General features: G+C 43.4%; 1 protein-coding gene across 1 annotated transcript; it reads left to right on the forward strand.

The window, feature by feature from the left end:
- Positions 1 to 475: 475 nt before the first annotated feature.
- Positions 476 to 11404, forward strand: DACT1 (dishevelled binding antagonist of beta catenin 1). The gene is made up of 4 exons (XM_055538213.1): positions 476 to 1111; positions 3290 to 3422; positions 4508 to 4663; positions 8327 to 11404. The coding sequence occupies exons 1-4, from the start codon at positions 767 to 769 to the stop codon at positions 10105 to 10107; spliced, it is 2415 nt and encodes an 804-aa protein (XP_055394188.1). The 5' UTR covers positions 476 to 766; the 3' UTR covers positions 10108 to 11404.
- The last annotated feature ends 6866 nt before the right edge of the window (positions 11405 to 18270 follow it).

Consider the following 18270-nt stretch of genomic DNA (forward strand, 5'->3'; position numbering starts at 1 on the left):
AACTTGGAATCACAAAAGCCAACTCCAAGAAAAAGTCTTTGAATACACTCGCAGTACCTTACTTGGTAAGGTGGAAGAAACCTAAACCAGCCTGAGTGGATACGAACAGTGGACGTGTGGGGAAAGGGTTAACATGGTGGGCTGCAACTCGGTCGAGTTTCAGAAAGTTCTCTGGGGAGCCCAACTGCTGCGTCCCTTGGCGGACCCTGCCAGCGAAGCCGGCTGTAACAGGATGCTGGGGCTCGGGGTGCTCGCCCCTGGCTTTGTGCGATTATAAAGAACCAATAAGAAGCGAGGCAAAAACTGGGTGCCGTAAACCCGAAAAGGGGGCGAGTAGGCCCGCGGGGAAGAGCGGGGGAGGAGAGAGGGAGGAGCGGGGAGGGCCAGGCGAGCAGGAGGCCGGCGCCGAGCGAGAGCGGCGCCCCTGACACTAGAGGGGGAAGCCGAGGGGGAGCGGGCCTCGCAGCCGAGGGGCCGGCGCGGGGAGGGGGTTCGCCTGGCCGCCGCGCGTGACGTAGCGCCGGGCAGGGCGTTATCAGCTGCGGGGCCGCGGCGAGGGACGCGCGGCGACAGCGGACGGCGCCGCCCGGGGCCCGGACGGCTGCAGCCCGGGGCCGCGCGCGGGTCCTGAGCGCTCCGGGTCCCCGCCCCCGCCGCCGCGCCCTGCCGCCGGGAGGAATGAGCCCGAGGCCGCAGCCCTAGCGCCCGCTCCTCCGCCCGGGCGGCCCGGCTGCGGGGACGGGTGCGCGCGGCCGGGTTGGGGGCCATGAAGCCGAGTCCGACCGGGACGGCTAAGGAGCAGGAGCCGCCGGCGCCGGCCCGGGGAGAGCAGCGCACGGCGGAGCCTGAGGGACGCTGGCGGGAGAAGGGCGAGGCGGACACGGAGCGGCAGCGCACCCGCGAGCGGCAGGAGGCCACGCTGGCCGGGCTGGCGGAGCTGGAGTACCTGCGCCAGCGCCAGGAGCTGCTGGTCCGGGGCGCCCTGCGCGGCACGGGGGGCGCGGGGGCCGCTGCAGCCTGCGCCGGGGAGCTGCCAGGAGAGGCGGCGCAGCGCAACCGCCTGGAGGAGAAGTTCTTGGAGGAGAACATCTTGCTGCTGCGGAAGCAATTGGTAGGTCGTGTCCGGAGGTGGGGGCACGGTTGTCCCTGCAGACGGGCCGGGGGTCGGGCAGGTGGTCCGTGGTGGGTGCCTCTAGCTAGGAGCAACCCTCCGGCTTCCCGGGACCCCCGCCCGGCCCTTCCCTGACCTGGGTTCCTGCGGGTCCCCGGGGGCGCGAGGGTTGCCGACGCCCACGCGATCCCGGCGTGTGCCCGCTTTGTGTCAGGTGAGGGGCCGGAGACCCCGCGCGGACTGCCCGGGAGAGGGTGGCCGCTCTCTCCTCCGGCCCTGTCTTCGGGATTCTTGGAGTAGTCTGGTCGGAACCTCCAATCGCTCTAGTTAGACGAATGCCTACCCTCTCCCCGAAGGTTTGCAAACCCTCATTTAAAACAGCATTTCTTGGAGGGCTTCTTGGCTTCAGGTCCTCCCGCCGAGAGGGGACAAAAGCCGAGGAGGGGACTTGGGGGCGCGATTGACTGTCCAGTGCCGAATTTTACTATTACACGGAAGCGGCCGCGAGGAGCCCTGCCTGCCCCTCCCTGGGCTCCCCCACTCCAGCCTGCCAGCTTTTGCCTACTCTGCTGCTTAATTTCAGATAGAAGCCCTTTGTATAAGGCGGCTAAAACAGATGCACATGATGGAAATTTGGCTGGAGAAAGTGCCCCCTCCTCTCATAGGTACTGCTCGTTGTGACTTGAGGTGGAGGTGGGCGGAAGGGAAAACCTCCTTTCAGGGAGCATTTATCTTACTGGATTTGTGTCAGCATCTCAGACATTCTCTACCGTCTTCATTAACGGGGAAGAAAAAGAACTTTGACGCTTAATGTATTGATGAACAGCTTTGACCCAGCCTCAGAGAAATGGCGGCAGCTTTGTTTCCATGACCTCAAAAATGTAGTTTTGAAAACAAAAAAATCCTTATCTGACCATGTGATACTATCTGAAACTAGACACATACTAGATAATGTCTCTCCTGCTAACAGAGTGATGCCTTGTGGTTGTCAAGTGTTTTCTTGTATTATCTTTTTTCAGATAATTTGTCTCTTTTTTTGAGCATCAAAGTGATTTTACTTGTTTGGTTCATTTTTTTCCTGAAGAAACTCGTTCTAACAAACAAGCATGTTATGTGTCCAAGCTTTTTAAGTTCAAGGACAGACAAAAGGAACAGATACTCATATGCATCTGTTTTGTAAGGCTGTGTGGAAGTAGTGGTTTGTGCAATACCTCAGGTTTGGCATTTTGCTCTGGTTTTTGGTAGCAGACTGATTTGAGTCAATTGTTGCTGGTTGTGCCTGGTCATTGACATTCTGTGCATTGTCTTATACAACAGCACCTTCTTGTCTTCATGAATCTCACAATTGTGAGTGGCACATTCCTGTTCCCTGTAGAGGGGCAAGACAGCATGTCAGGAGAATTCCCGTCCAGTCAGTGTTTGTGGTACTATTTTCATTTGTAGACTTGGCATTTGTGATTTGAACCAGATGCCTTTGAGTTTTCTTTTTTTTTTTTTTGCTTTCCCAGCAATAGGAAGCGCTAGGTGGCGGTGTGACTTAGCACTACAGTCTGTCACCTTTGGAAACCCGAGTTGAGTTCAAATCTTGATGGACCTTCCCTTGAGGGTTTTGGATTCTGCCAGCTCACATTATACTTGGCACTGGCTATTAGTATTAGTTTCTCACTTTCAAAGGCCCTAAGACTGATTAAACCCCACAAAGTGACTAATAGAAATCAAAACTCTGCAGGACATTTGGCCAGAAAATCTCACCTAAGAAAGATTATAGTGTATTGTAGGAAATCTGTTACACTCTGACTTCAAATTAAAGAGTTTACTGTGAAGTACTGTTTTGTAATAAATTGGCTGTACACAGAGGGTTTTTTTTAAAAAAAAAAAAACTCAGTGGGTTTTTCATATCCCTACCTATAAAAAGTAAGTTTGTATATATATTAGCTGAAACTAAAACCAAGTCTTGTTTTTATGAAGAAACTTTATATCACCGCAAAATGTGAGAAAGTGGAATTAAACAGGACATATTCTTGAAGTTTTTCTTCACTTCAGGTCATCCAGTAAAATTTTGGTTTTGAAAAATTTAGGGAACTCTTCAGATGGTAATTTGAATACTTAGAGCCAACTTTGTAGTTCTTTGTCACCAAAATGTTTTTTTTTTTCCTTTCTCTGTTTCTTCCTCATCAGAATTGTTTGAGGAGAAGAGACGCTGGTTTGTTGAACCAGTTGCAGGAACTCGACAAGCAGATAAGTGACCTCAGACTGGATGTGGAAAAGACATCTGAAGAGCGCCTGGAGACAGACAGCCGCCCCAGCTCAGGTGAGTGTGGGGGCATGAAGAGAAACCCTGCTGTCATGAGTTGTCTCGGCTCCCTGTGCTTAGCATTCTCAGACCTGCAAAGGACAATGGAGTTTGTTTCCAGTACAGAGAGACTACAGCAAAACAAAACAAGAAAAGTCTGTTATTCAGTTGCATGACAGGGAAACAAAATCAGGCAATAAATTTATTGAAATATAGTTGATTTACAGTGTTGTGTTAATTTCTGCTGTACAACAAGTGATTCAGTTACTTGTATATATATTCTTATCTATTATGGTTTATCACAGGATGTAGTTTCCTGTGCTGTACAGTAAGATCTTGTTGTTTATCCATTTTCTTTTTTTTTTAATTGATTTTTTATTGGGAGAAAATTGCCATCCATTTTCTACGTAATGATTTGTATCGGCCAATGCCAGACTCCCAATCTATCCCTGCCCACCATTCCCCAGCAACCACAAGTCTGTTCTTTTATATCTGTGAGTCTATTTCTGTTTCACAGATGAGTTCATTAGATAACAACATTTTTAATAATGAGACTCATCTGACTGAAGTCCCCTGAGTTTAAAAATAAAAGCTTCTATGCAAATTTCTGGAAGCGTGATCCTCCTTTGAAACTTGAGAAAGTCAGAACAGGGCTAGAAAATTAGTCACACTTCAACTTCCTGAGACCACTTCAAAAGTTTTCTTTTTTCCTTTTAAACCATTTGGCTCCTTACATAGATTTGTTTTTCTCTTCAGGTTATTTTTTTCTGAAATGTTTGTGAAAAAGTTGACACTCTGACAGATCTGAGTCTCTTTCCTTGCCCATCTTTAAAGGTGGGGTCAAGGAGGAAGGTCAGTTTGAGAGTGAGAGTACTCTCAACTTTGAAACGTACTCATAGTTATGGGCTTTTTGCCTTTTTCTGAGGATTGCTGGAAACGAAACCCTAAAGTCAAGACACTATATCTCATGAACCAAAATTGCCATCTTTCCCTCCATATTCTCTTTTCTCTCTTTTGTACATGATTACCCCTTTTCCTTTTAAGCACAAATGTGTGTTTTTGCTTGACATGATCTTAATCTCAAATGATGTTTTGATTTGTAGGGTTTTATGAACTGAGTGATGGGGCTTCGGGATCCCTGTCCAATTCCTCGAACTCGGTCTTCAGTGAGTGTTTATCCAGTTGTCATTCCAGCACCTGCTTCTGCAGCCCTTTGGAGGCAACCTTGACTATCTCAGATGGTTGCCCCAAATCTGCAGGTAAGACTTTTTAGAATTGACATTTAAAAAATTTATTTTCAATTGGAGGATAATTGCTTTACAGCATTGTCTTGGCTTCTGTCATATAACAATTTGAATCAGGCATAAACATACATATGTCCCCTCTCATTTGAACCTACCCCCACTGCACACCATCCCACCCTTCTAAGTTGTCACAGAGCACTGCATTGAGCTCCCTGTGTTATATAGAAATTTCCCATTAGCTATCTGTTTTACATGTGGTAATATATATGTTTCAATGCTACTCTCTCAATTGGTTCCACCCTCTGCTTCCCTCTGTATCCAAAGTCTGTTCTCTATATCTGCTTCTCTATTCCTGTCCTGCAAATAGGTTCATCGGTACCATTTTTCTAGATTCCATATATATACATTAATATATGATATTTGTTTTTCTCTTTCTGACTTACTTCACTATATAACAGGCTCTAGGTTCATCTACCTTCCTAGAACTGACTCAAATGAGTTCCTTTTTATGGCTGAGTAGTTTTCCATTGTGTATATATACCACAACTTCTACAGCATTGATAGACATTTTTAATTGGAAGGGGTCAAAGGTCCTTAAAAGTTGTCTAGCTTCAGCCCCTTCTACTGATGAAAAACAAAGACAGAGAACTTCATCTGCTTTTTGCCTTTAGTGCCATGGCTACCTCTAGGATCAAGATCACCACTATTCCCAGTCCTTTTTGGGTGTTACCTGGCTTTATATCCTGATGGTAGCAAGATAGCTTATCTTTAGAAATCCTGTCCCAATATTATAGATCTTGAGCTCTGTTTCTGAATCTTTGCTGTTAACTTGTTTCCGTTTTCAAGATTACTTTAGATCTGCTTTCTTCTTCCTTTAATCATTTAAAATTAAGGCTTCCCTGGTAACTCAGTCGGTGAAGAATCCTCCTGCAATACAGGAGACCCAGGTTTGATTCCTGGGTCAGGAAGATCCCCTGGAGAAGGATATGGCAATCCACTCCAGTATTCTTGCCTGGGAGATCCCATGGACAGAGGAGCCTGGCAGGCTACCGTCCATGGGGTCATAGGAGTTGGACATGACTAAACCACCACCACCAAAGCTTACATCAAGTTAAATATATCTGTCAGCCTGCTTAAGACCTGCTTGGCTCTTCTGGTGGCAGTGGCCCCTCCGTGTTCTCCAGAATGCCTTGCATGATGGCAGCTCTCTCTTCTTTTAGCAGGTGGATGGGGTTAGATCCCCTTGACCATTTCCCCCTTTGGGGCTATTATTGCAGTAATCTCTAGAGAGAATCATGCCATTGTTGGTTCTGGAAGAGTTTCTCCATTTCCACTATGTGTCTCACACACTGCTGTATGCTCCACATACATTTCTCTGCTTTGAATCCTCCATACAGTTCTGCAAGGGGCAAGTGTTGTCAGCAACCATTTTATGTATCAGAAAATGGAGGCCCAGTGAGGTTAAGTTTGGTAAGTTGCTTAAGACTATATATATAGTGAGTAAGTGGCAGAGGCAGGGTTCAAGCTTAGGACTAACTGCTAGATCCTTGTTCTTCCACCACACTAAGGGAATTCAGAAAGTGTGTTCAACCTTCTCATCAAACAGGAGGAATTTGGTTTTACATGCCTTTTGTCAGAGGCTCCTAGTTTGCTGAATGGCAGAGTTGTTGCTGAAATTTGGGATATCTTCCTTAGTTCAGATTTAGTGTGATTCCTCAGAAGAGCAGAGAAAATACAGAGATTAAAGGAGGCGATAGGTTCTGGCACAAGTCACTATACCCTTGGTTTTATGTATTGTCCACTTAGGTATAGGCTGAATTTCTGAGGTCTAGGCAGTGCAAACATAACACCAAACAACCGAGGCTGCTAATCAGCTGGTGTCTCTGTAGTATGTGTTGTTAGCAGCAATCATTTGGGGAAGCACAGATCTGTGTTATCTAGAGTGTCTGGGTCTCAAGTTCATTGGTAATTGCTGCCTTTCATTCTGCAGATTTGGTTTCAGAGGGAAATTTTATAAACCCATTAAAGGTACTTTGGTATAGGTTTTCCTTAAGGACAGACTCCTCTATCCCAAATGTCACATCTTCTCATAATTGAGACAGTTGGGTTGGCCTTTGGGGGCTGGGATGTCTGTCTTGTTCCTTAACTCTAGAAAAGAGGGAACAGGGACGAGAGGTGTCACGTAGGTAAATGTGGCTTTGAGTAAGATAAGGATAGGCCTTGGGGTAGTGAGGAAGAATGAGCACAGATATTACCTAGAGAGATTTCCCCTTCTTACAACAAACTGTTTATTGGGAGTGGAAGTGGAATTGGGGACGTGACACATTTATTTTATAATAAACTTTTGTTTACAAATGAGTATCATTTCTGGGTCTAGACTGGCCCTGCCACCCAGACTGCTAATAATCATAGAAATTCACAGGGCTTTCCTTTAAACAATTAACATATAATCTAGCACATAGTAGGTTTTCAATATTTGAGTGAATAAATATAATGGAAAGCAAATTAAATAGGGGCAAAAACTTTGATCTTCTGTAACTAAAAGTCACTCAGAGGACTTGATATTTATAATATATACCAGGATAAGAGATCAGAATAATCTAATTAGGCAAGAAAGCTTGATTTCATTGTATTTTGGCATCTATGTTTTTGAGATGTGGAAATTTTATTCATTAGTGCTACTCCTCAATCTTTTAAAGCCTCATCAAAAATTCCTTCAAAAAATATTGTGCTTTATTTTTTAGTATCACTATTGAAAACATAAGGTGATTATTATTTAAATTTAGTCTTGATTGAAATTAGATTGGTTTCCCTGACTTTTCAATTGACAGTTATATTCAAACACATGTCATTAAGAATTAGGTCTAAAAAAAAAAATTCAAAATGAGGAGAAAGCCCATGAAAGTATAGTTTATCTCAAATACTTAAAGGGAAACCAGGAATAGAACACAGAAGGGAAAGTGGCCCAGAGAAAGAATGGCTCAAAAAAACGTTTATTTTTCCAGTTATAAATGCAGTACATATGTGAAAGTGAAGTCACTCAGTCGTGTCTGACTCTTTGTGACCCCATGGACTGTAGCCTACCAGACTCCTCAGTCCATGGAATTTTCCAGGCAAGAGTACTGGAGTGGGTTGCCATTTCCTTTTCCAGCATACTTTTATTGAAAAGTTAGAAAATAGAAAAAGAAGAATGTACCATTACTTGCTTTCCCAGCACTTTGAGATGCTACTATTAGCATGTTCACATGCTTCATTTCAGACTTTTTTCTTTGACTATATCCAGTCTTAGTAAAATTATACAATTATGATTTTCACTCCACTTTAAAGTGTTTTCCATATATTATTCAATAGTTTGAAAGCATTTTTAATGGCTGAATATTTTTCATTCAGAGTTGTATCTTGTTAAAAATTCCTTGATTATTTTTTCCCCCGAGTAGTATTGTCTTGTATTTGTTGATTCTTTGTTATTCCCTCACTACCCCTGAATTTGTCTTCATAGAAACTGGCCTGATCAAGCTGGTGCTGACCAGTTCATGTCTTCAGAGTGTACCTTTAAATGTTTTTCAGATCTCATAGGATGGCTGGAATATAAAGAAGGCCATTGTGAAGACCAGGCCTCAGGGGCAGTTGACTGTTCCCCCTCCACACCACAATCTAATTCCCTTGCTGTCATTGCAGATGTGAATCCCAAGTACCAGTGCGATCTGGTGTCTAAAAATGGGAATGATGTGTATCGCTACCCCAGTCCACTTCATGCCGTGGCCGTGCAGAGCCCAATGTTCCTCCTTTGCCTGACTGGCAACCCACTGAGGGAAGAGGAGCGGCTTGGTAACCATGCCAGCGACGTTTGTGCGGGATCTGAGCTGGACGCCGTCAAGACAGACACTAACTCACCATCTCCAAGCAGTTTGTGGTCTGCTCCCCATCCTTCATCCAGCAAGAAGATGGATGGTTACATTCTGAGCCTGGTCCAGAAAAAAACCCACCCAGTAAGGACCAACAAACCGAGGACCAGTGTGAACGCTGACCCCACGAAGGGGCTTCTGAGGAATGGGAGCGTTTGTGTCAGAGTGACTGGGGGTGTCTCACAGGGCAACAATGGGAACCTTAAGAATTCGAAACAGGTGCCTTTGCCCTCCGGAGGCATCCCTTCTTTGGACAGTGGGGCCTTCTCCCCACCAAAACAGTGGTCAAAAGAATCAAAGCCAGAACCTCTGGAAAGCAAGAGGTTGCCCGCGCCTGAAGGCTGTTCTCCAGGCACTGCTACCGAACTTCAAGGTAAGCATTTGCCCAAAAATGCCAAGCCCGTCTCCCAGGAACATGCGAGGTGTCCCCCTGCTGGGACAGGGGAGTCCTCTAAGGAAAGCGGGCAGATCCCAGCTGCCTCTCCGAAAGAGAGCCCTGGGAGGGTCCTCGCACCACTGCAAGAGAACAAAGTGGTCCAGCCACTGAAAAAGGTGCCACAGAAAAACAGTCCGCAGGCAGGCACTCTGGCGCCCCCTCCCGCCGCCTCAGCCCTGCTGCCCCCCACTTTCCCGGCGGAAGAGCGGCCGGCCCTGGATTTCAGAAGCGAGGGCTCTTCTTCTCAGAGCCTGGAGGAAGGGCCCCCGGGGAAGGCGCCGCCCGTCCTGGCGCCGCCTCCGGGGGTCAGGCCGCCCCGGGCTGCGCGCCCCGCGGCCGCCCCGAGGGGCTCCGCCGTGAAGCACCGGGCGCTGGCCGTCCACGGGCCGGAAAGTGCTCTGCCCCCCGTGAGGGAGAAGGCCCGGGTGGCCGGCAAGAAGTGTCGGTTCCCCGACGACACGGATACAAATAAGAAACTGCGGCGAGCCCCGGCTAAGGCGCGGCGGGGCGGGGGCGGCCAGCCGGACGCGGGGCTCCCCAGCCGGCCGCTGGGGACGGGCCACCGCGCAGGGAGCCGGGCGCACGGCCACGGCCACGGCCGGGAGGCGGTGGTGGCCAAGCCCAAGCACAAGCGCACCGACTCGCGGCGGTGGAGGTCGGCCGCCGAGGTGTCGTACGAGGAGGCGCTGCGGCGCGCGCGGCGGGGCCGACGGGAGCCCGCGGGGCTGTTTGCGGCCGGGCCTTACGCCAGCCCCTACGCGTACGCGGCCAGCGACTCCGAGTACTCGGCTGAGTGCGAGTCCCTGTTCCACTCCACCGTGCTGGACACCAGCGAGGACGAGCGCAGCAACTACACCACCAACTGCTTCGGCGACAGCGAGTCCAGCGTGAGCGAGGGCGACTTCGTGGGCGACAGCACGAGCACCAGCGACTCGGAGGAGAGCGGGGGCTTGATTTGGTCCCAGTTCGTGCAGACGCTCCCCCTGCAGCCGGTCCCGGCCTCCGACCTTCGCCACAACCCCACCAAAACCTTTGTCAAGATCAAGGCCTCGCACAACCTCAAGAAGAAGATCCTCCGCTTTCGATCGGGCTCTTTGAAACTGATGACGACGGTCTGAGGCACAACCTCCGTGTAGAGTGGGGCTTTCTAGTTCCCCACCAGTCGGTGGTGTCTTCCTTTTTTGTGTGTAATAATTTCAAGGAGTGCTTTCCTTTGGTTAAGAGAAAACCGAGGTGAATTTTTGTCTCATCTTCGTCACGTATGGACACTAGTGCCTTTAATGGAAGGTAAAGAATGTGTTTTTTTGCTGGTTAGAAGTGAATATTGAGTTTCTAATGGTGGTGACAGTGAGTGAATTTTGTGGTATCAGATGATTTTTCTTTGAAATGGTCTGAGCATCTGTGAAGGCACAGGTTTTGATGTTCAGGTATTAAGTGGATGAGACCTTTTGATCTGGAGGTCAGGTGGATGGCATTTGAGGACATGCATTTGCTTCTTTGGTTCTTCAGGGCAGCGTCGCCATGAGGGTTTTCCTGTTGGGGGTATCACATACAGTTGTGTGAAGCAGATACAAGGGGCAGTCGTGGTTTTCTGTCATTTTTTATATATTCTGCTTTTCTCAGATGTAGCCCCATTCTGTTTTCTTCTCAGAACTGTTTGGTTTACTGGACTCAGAACTTGAAGACCACACCCTACATCCAGAAAGGTGATCTGGATAGGGAGGCTGGTAATACCTTAAAAGGATTCGCTAAAACCTTTGCTACCCTTGGTGCCTAGGCCCTGGTTACAGTAACCCCTTCTAGGGCCATTTACCCAACATTGATGCCTTTTCCCCCCCTCTCTAATTTACAGGAGATCCAACCATTTCTCCCTTAGAGACTTGCCTTTGGTATAACTTTTCGTCATTGGGTGCAGAGAAATTCACTCCTAATGAAATAACTCTTGGGTGCAACTCCAAGCTCAGAACTGCTCACAGAGCACTGTGCCATCTAAACATTAGCCCAAACATATTAGTGCAATCCAGTCCAGATTGGACCACTGACCCTGTCTTGTAAGGGCTTTTTTAAAAAAAATTTTTTTGGTCAACAGTATTGTGTAAAATTGCTTTTTTATACCAATATATGCATGTTTTGTGCATGAGTAGTATTTGTTTTGATATTCCTGTTGATGTTAAATGACTGTATGATATAAACAGTATGTGTTTTTATATATCTTTGTGTAAATTTAATATAACACATTATATGCTGTAATAAACGATTTGTTTTCCTGCTGTTAAGTTTGTTATTTGGGTATAAAACCAGATGTTTACACCTATAAATCTTGTGCTGATTATTGTGGGATTTATATTAGGCCTATTCTAGCATATGAAATATTATTTACAATAATTAAGGCAGATTTTAAGAGTATTTGAATGGATGGTACATAAACAAATGAGGACAAGCAATTCACTTGTTGAGAATGGTTAAGGTGCTTCTTTAAAATTGAAGGTACGTTTAATAGAGCTCTTCTAAGGAAAATATTTCTGTGAAAACCTCCTCTCTTCCCCAACTTCTAAGTATGAAAAATTTTCAACATGGAAAAGTTGAAAGGATAGTACAATGAACACCTGTGTAGCCACCACCTAGATTCAACAATTGTTAAGATTTTTCCATGCATGGTTTAACATTCTATATAAATATATTAGATTAAACCATATTGCTGGTTTTGTGGGTTGAAGATAGATTTTGGTAATCTTCCCTCTCCCCACTACACTACTACTACATTATTTTAGAGTAAATTTCAGGCATCATGATGTTTCATTTATAAAAACCAGGTATTTCCTAAGAACAAGGCGATTCTCCTATATAACCACACCACCATGATCCCACCTAATGAAAATTGACAATAATTCTTAATATCAAACGTTTAATCTCTATTCAATAGCTTTCCAATTTGTTTCAAGATTTTTAAATAGCAGCTTCACTGCTCCCTCCAACCAGGATTCAGTCAGTTATACTCTGCATTTGGTTATAGATCCCTAGTCTTAGAATTTGTTGTTGTTCAGTTGCTCAGTCATGTCCGACTATTTGCAGCTCCACGGACTGCAGAACACCAGGCTTCCCGGTCCTTCACCATCTCCTGGAGTTTCCTCAAACTCACGTCGATTGACTTGGTGATGCCATCCAACCATCTTGTTCTCTGTTGCCCCTTCTCGTGCCTTCAGTCTTTCCCAGCGTCAGGATCTTAATCTTAGAATAGCCTCTCCATATTTTTTTACAATGACATTTAGTTGTTAAAGTCAGCACAGTTGTCTTGTAGAAGAGCCCCATTCTGGATTTGGTTGTTTCTTTGTGTGTGTGTGTGTTTTTTTTTTTTTTTAACATCTTCTAGTCCCTCTATTTCCTGTAAACTGTGAGGACTTGATTGGGTTTAAGTTAAACATTCTTGGAAAGAAAATTTCACTAGTGACCTTGCTGCTTTTATTGCTTCACATCAAGAAACAGAATATCAGGTTACCTACTATTACTGAATTTAAGAGTGATCCCTTGGTCAAGTTAGTGAGCAGAGCTTTCTCCACTGTAAAGGTTTTGTTTTTCCTCTTTGCAGATGGTTAATATTTGTGAGTGATTCTTTGGTACAGTGTGTATATCCTATTCTTCATAACTTTCAACTTAATGGCTTGAGTTTACTTTGCTGATCCTTGCCTGAACCAGTTATTGCCTTGGGGATGCAACATGGTGGTTTTCTAAATATCTTTCCTTCTACTTTTATTGGGTGACATTATACAAAAAGGAACTTTCCTTATTTTTTTCCCTTTCTCTCTTTAAACGAGCATGGTGAATTCGTGGATTTTTACTCATTTAATACTTTATAATCACTTATGTGTATTGTTCTTTTTGATGCTCAACATGTCCCAAATTTGGCCAGTGAGAGGATAAATTTCATTAAAAGGAGACTGGAGTCAGCTCAGTGTCATTCATGTATTTATTATGAAATTGTACTCTATTAAAATGATTTTTCAGATGCTAAATTTCAATGTAACAAAAATCGGGTAACTATCCATTTTTTATTCTGTCTTGGAAATGGTCTCTTTTTCTGTATTTCTCTCATCTCTAAGAAGGCTTTTAACTTTGAAACTCTGAGGCTTATAAAGATAAGGCTTTTTTTTTTTTTTCCAACAAGACTTCTTTTTTTAACAAGACACCTCAGACAATTTTTGAAAATGTAGAGTTGCTAGTCTTTTCATATTTGTATGTTTTTACATGTAGTCATTCTTCTTTGACTAGAATTTCTTTGGTTGCCTGATTAAATCTAAGCCAAGGACAAACAAGCAGATGATCTGACCATCTTTTCTAATGCTGTGTGTGATCCAATCTCTTTGGGGGCAAGTTATAAAGTTTATTGTGTAAGGCAACTGTGACCTACAGTCAGTTCTTGAATCATGTCCAGGTTGTTCTCAATAAGCACAGAAGGGGGACTCTTTCTAAAAACCAGCTTCTGAATAATTACATTTTAGGTGACAGAACACCAAAGAAAGAGAAGTGAGAAAAACAGGATTTTCAAAGAACCTTGGGTTTGTCCATCTCTGTCTGTTGCTTGACTTACCTGTAGCTAGCAGTTGTACTACTAGAAAATTGGAAAATTGGATTTTGTCCATTATTTTCAATGACAAGTATACCTGGTTTTGTTATTTCAAGCAAAAGAACTCTTTAAAATATTTTTTCTTTATTTAAATAAATTACAAATTCTCATTGTCAGAAGGAAAAACTGTCAGTTTATATTACAGATGTTTGCATTCTTAATCTTCCTCAAAGCCTACCCTTTAATAATGTTGGTGTGTATATTTCCATACTGTGTTATGTGTACGAACAAATATATTATTGTTATATTTTTTCTTCAAAACCAGGTTCCGGTCTATATTTATCATTCTGTAACTTATTCTTTCATGAATATAATTCTCTGCTTCTAGTGGGGTTCCAAGTAGTTCCTCACTGAAGAAAAAGGCACCAGATTTTATGGGGCTACTTATTTGCCCTACTTAGAAAAATTCTAATATTTAGCAATAAAAGTGTTACCCAAGTGCTGTACACTTGCAGACCTACTGCCTTTTTAGTTTTCTCATGTGTTGTTGTTCAGTGTCCGACTCTTTGCAGCCCCATGGACTGCAGCACGCCAGGCTTCCCCGTCCTTCACTATCTCCCAGAGTTTGCTCAGATTCTTGTCCATTGAGTCAATGATGCCATCCAACCATCTCATCCTCTGTCACCCCCTTCTCATGTCCTCAATCTTTCCCATCATCAAGATCTTTTCCAATGAGTTGGCTCTTCGCATAAGGTGGCCAAAGTATTGGAGCTTCATCTTCAGCATCAGTCCTTCCTATGAATATTCAGGGTTGATTTCCTTTAGGATTGACTAGTTTGATCTCTTTGCTGTCGAAGGGACTCTCAAGATTCTCCAGCACCACAGTTTGAAAACATGAATTCTTTGTCATTCAGCCTTGTTTACGGTCCAACTCTCACATCAATACCTGACTATTAGAGGAACCATAGTTTTGACCATATGGACCTTTGTTGGCAAAGTGGTATCTCTGCTTTTTAATATGCTGTCTAGGTTTGTCGTAGCTTTTCTTCCAAGGAGCAAGCATCTTTTAATGTCATGGCTGCAGTCATCTTCCTCAGTGATTCTGGAGCCCAAGAAAATAAAGTCTGTTACTGTTTCCATGGTTTTCCCCATTTATTTGCCATGAAGTGAAGGGACTGGATGCCATGCTCTTCGTTTTTTTGAACGTTGTTTTAAGCCAGCCTTTTCACTCTCCTTTTTCACTTTCATCAAGAGGCTCTTTAGTTCCTCTTTGCTTTCTGCCATAAGGGTGGTGTCATCTGCATGTCTGAGGTTATCGATATTTCTCCTGGCAGTCTTGATTCCAGCTTGTGCTTCATCCAGCCTGGCATTTTGTTCGCTGTATTTTATTATTTTTTACTGTGAGGTCACTTCAGTGGGCTATGATTGGGGGAAATCTTGTGAGGCTTGATTAAGGATTTTGTATACCGAGGAGCTTTGTCTTTTTTTCTCCTAGGTGCCTTAGGGACATATCCATGCTGGACCACTTTTAAGTTCATTTCTCTGTGTTGGGGTTACCTGCCCACAGAGGTAGTACAAGTGCAAATCCTAAACCCACATGGAAGTACGCTGGTTACATGTTCTCAGAGGAGACATTTCCCACGGCAGAAGAGCTTCTTTATTTTCATCCTGGGCTGGGAAGTGAAATTTTTTTCTTGGACCAACCCTTCGCTGAGGGTGTATCCCTTCTGTGCCTGTAGAAAATATGAAGAGGGCTCAGTCCCAAATGCCACAAGTCCTTGTCCTCATGTGCCTTGCTTCAGGGACCAGAAACTTCTCCCTCTACTCTCCAAAGGTAGACCGAACTTGGGTGCATTTGTAGTGAAGTCAATACACACGTATGAGGATGTTTGTTAATAGTTTACCCATCATTTCTAAGTGTTTTACAGTGAAATGATTAGGTTATCTAGCCCATCAAAGGGCTGGAAATAAAATCCATACAGGCACCCATTCATTGCCTTTGCCAATAAGTTGCATTCTCATTTCCTTCTTAGGTACAGTATTATCAAGGTACAACTGAAGTATGGTAAAATGCACATATTTGAACTTTACAATTTGATCAGTTTTGACATACTTATATAATTATGTAATCACCACAATCAAAACAATGAAACTTCCATCATTCTCAAAAGTTTCCTTGAGATCTTCGTGTCCTGTCTCTCTCTCTTGCCCTCCACCCCTTTCCCCAGAAAATCACTGATCTGCTTTCTGTCACTATAGAATACTTTGTGTTGTCTAGAATTCTGTGTAAATGAAATTAAACAGTGTGTACCCTCTTTTGCCTGAATTTTTCATTCTTCATAATGATTTTTAGGTTTATGTATATTGCTTCATGTCTCAATAGTTCTTTTCTGCTTTATTGCTGAGTTGTATTCTTCTATACAGATAAATAATGCTTTGTTTATCCCGTTTACTTGTTGATGGACATTTGGGTTATTTCCAGTTTGGGGATATTATAAATAAATCTGTGAAGAACGTTCATGTACAGGTCTTTGTGTGGACAGATGTCTTTGTTTCCTTTGGGTAAATGAAATGTGTTGGTCTTATGGTAGGTGGATGTTGTAGAAGTTGCAAAACTATATTCCAAACGAGTTGTACTATTTTACCTTCTTAGAAGTGACATAATGAGAGTTTCAGTTGCTTCGTATCCTTACTATCATTTGGCATGCTCAGTCTTTTTAGTTTTATCCAATTTAATGGATGTGTAGTGGTATCTATTGTAGTCTTAATTTGAACTTCCTTGATGACTATTGAAGAATGTTGAACACCTTTTAATGTGTTTATTGGCCATCTACCTATCTTCTTTGACGAAGTGTCTGTTCACGTAGTTTGTCTATGGTTTGTTGGGCTTCTCATTAATGCATTGTGAGAGTTTTTCTGTTTTAAAAATTTAATATAAAAGTCCTCTGATGAGTATTGTGAGTATTTTCTCCTAGTCCATGGCTTGCCTTTTCACTTTAATGGTGTCTTATGAGGAACAGACATCTGTAATATTAATCAAGTCCAGCTTTTTATTTTTTCTTTTATGGTTTGTGATTTTAGCATCCCATCTAAGAAATGTTTTCCTAATCCAAGGTTGTGAAGATCTTCTCCTATGCTTTCTTCTAGAAATATTATGGTTTTAGGTTTACATGTAGATCAAATGACATAGTCTGAGTTAATTTTGGGGATATAATGGGAGGTAAGGACAGATGTTCAATTTTCCAAACACATATTCTTTCAGTCTAGTACTGTTCATTGAAATGATTTTCACTTCTGACTTGGCACCTTTGTAAAAAAGTTGAAATATATATATACATATACACACACACACACACATATATATGTTTGGATTCTATTCTAGTTCATTTATCTATATGCCTATTTTTTCACCAGTATCAACTGCCTTGATTTTTGTAGCTTTACAGTAATTACTGAAATCAGATAGGGCAAGTCCTCTCAACTATGCTTTGTCATTTTCATTCTTTTAAAATCCTTTGATTATTCTTGATCCTTTTCATTATTATTTAAATTTTATAATCAGCTTATCAATTTCTACAAAACAACAAAACCCTGCCAAAATTTTTATTGGTATCACCTGGAGTGTAGTTCACCATAGATGTATTACCATCTTAAAAATAGCCTTTCTACCCATAAGTTTGCAATATTTATCCATTTATTTAGGTCTTTTAAATTTTCTGAAGCAATGTTTTATAGTTTTTAGTATAAAGGTCTTAGTCATCTGTTGTTAGATTAATTCTATGCATTCTATGATTTTTGGTGATACTGTAAATAGAAGTGTGAAAATTTTATTTTCTAATTGTCTGCTGGTGAGATATATATATATAAGAATACAATTGATATTCTATATTGACCATAAGGGCTTCCCAGCTGGCGCAGTGGAAAAAGTGCCTACCAACGCAGGAGATGCAAGAGATGCTGGTTCAATCCCTGGGTCGGGAAGATCCCCTGGAGAAGGAAATGGCAACCCACTTCAGTATTCTTGCCTGGAAAATTCCATGGACAGAGGAGCCTGACAGGCTGCAGTCCGTGGGGTTGCAAAGAGTCAGAATGATTGAGCACAACAATAACATTATTGACCTTAAACCCTGCTAAATTCATTTATTAGGTTTAGTAATTGCTTTGTAGAATTCCAATCCTAGACTTTCTGATATTGTCCTAAAGATCTGGAGTGTTGGAGAAGACTCTTGAGAGTCCCTTGGACTGCAAGGAGATCCAACCAGTCCATTCTAAAGGAGATCAGCCCTGGGATTTCTTTGGAAGGAATGATGCTAAAGCTGAAACTCCAGTACTTTGGCCACCTCATGCGAAGAGTTGACTCATTGGAAAAGACTCTGATGCTGGGAGGGATTGGGGGCAGGAGGAGAAGGGGATGACAGAGGATGAGATGGCTGGATGGCATCACTGACTCGATGGACGTGAGTCTGAGTGAACTCCGGGAGTTGGTGATGGACAGGAAGGCCTGGTGTGCTGCAATTCATTGGGTCGCAAAGAGTCAGACACGACTGAGCGACTGAACTGAACTGAACTGAAAGATCTGGAAACCTTGTTCATTTTTCCAATACTTTCTGTTTTTCAGTTTAGATGATTTCTATTGATCTATTTTCATTTTCCTTTGTTACCTATCTATTTTCTGCTATTTGGCCCATCTAGTGAATTCTAAAAAAAATTGGATATTGTA

Source organism: Bubalus kerabau, chromosome 10, assembly GCF_029407905.1.
Source record: "Bubalus kerabau isolate K-KA32 ecotype Philippines breed swamp buffalo chromosome 10, PCC_UOA_SB_1v2, whole genome shotgun sequence".
In the NCBI taxonomy this organism is placed as follows: domain Eukaryota; kingdom Metazoa; phylum Chordata; class Mammalia; order Artiodactyla; family Bovidae; genus Bubalus; species Bubalus kerabau.

Bases quoted from the DNA above. Each gene is read 5' to 3' on its own strand.
- DACT1 (XM_055538213.1), top strand. From the start codon at position 767: ATGAAGCCGAGTCCGACCGGGACGGCTAAGGAGCAGGAGCCGCCGGCG. The intron at 1,112-3,289 runs GTAGGTCGTGTC...CTTCCTCATCAG, and splicing joins TGCTGCTGCGGAAGCAATTG to AATTGTTTGAGGAGAAGAGA. The intron at 4,664-8,326 runs GTAAGACTTTTT...CTGTCATTGCAG, and splicing joins TGGTTGCCCCAAATCTGCAG to ATGTGAATCCCAAGTACCAG.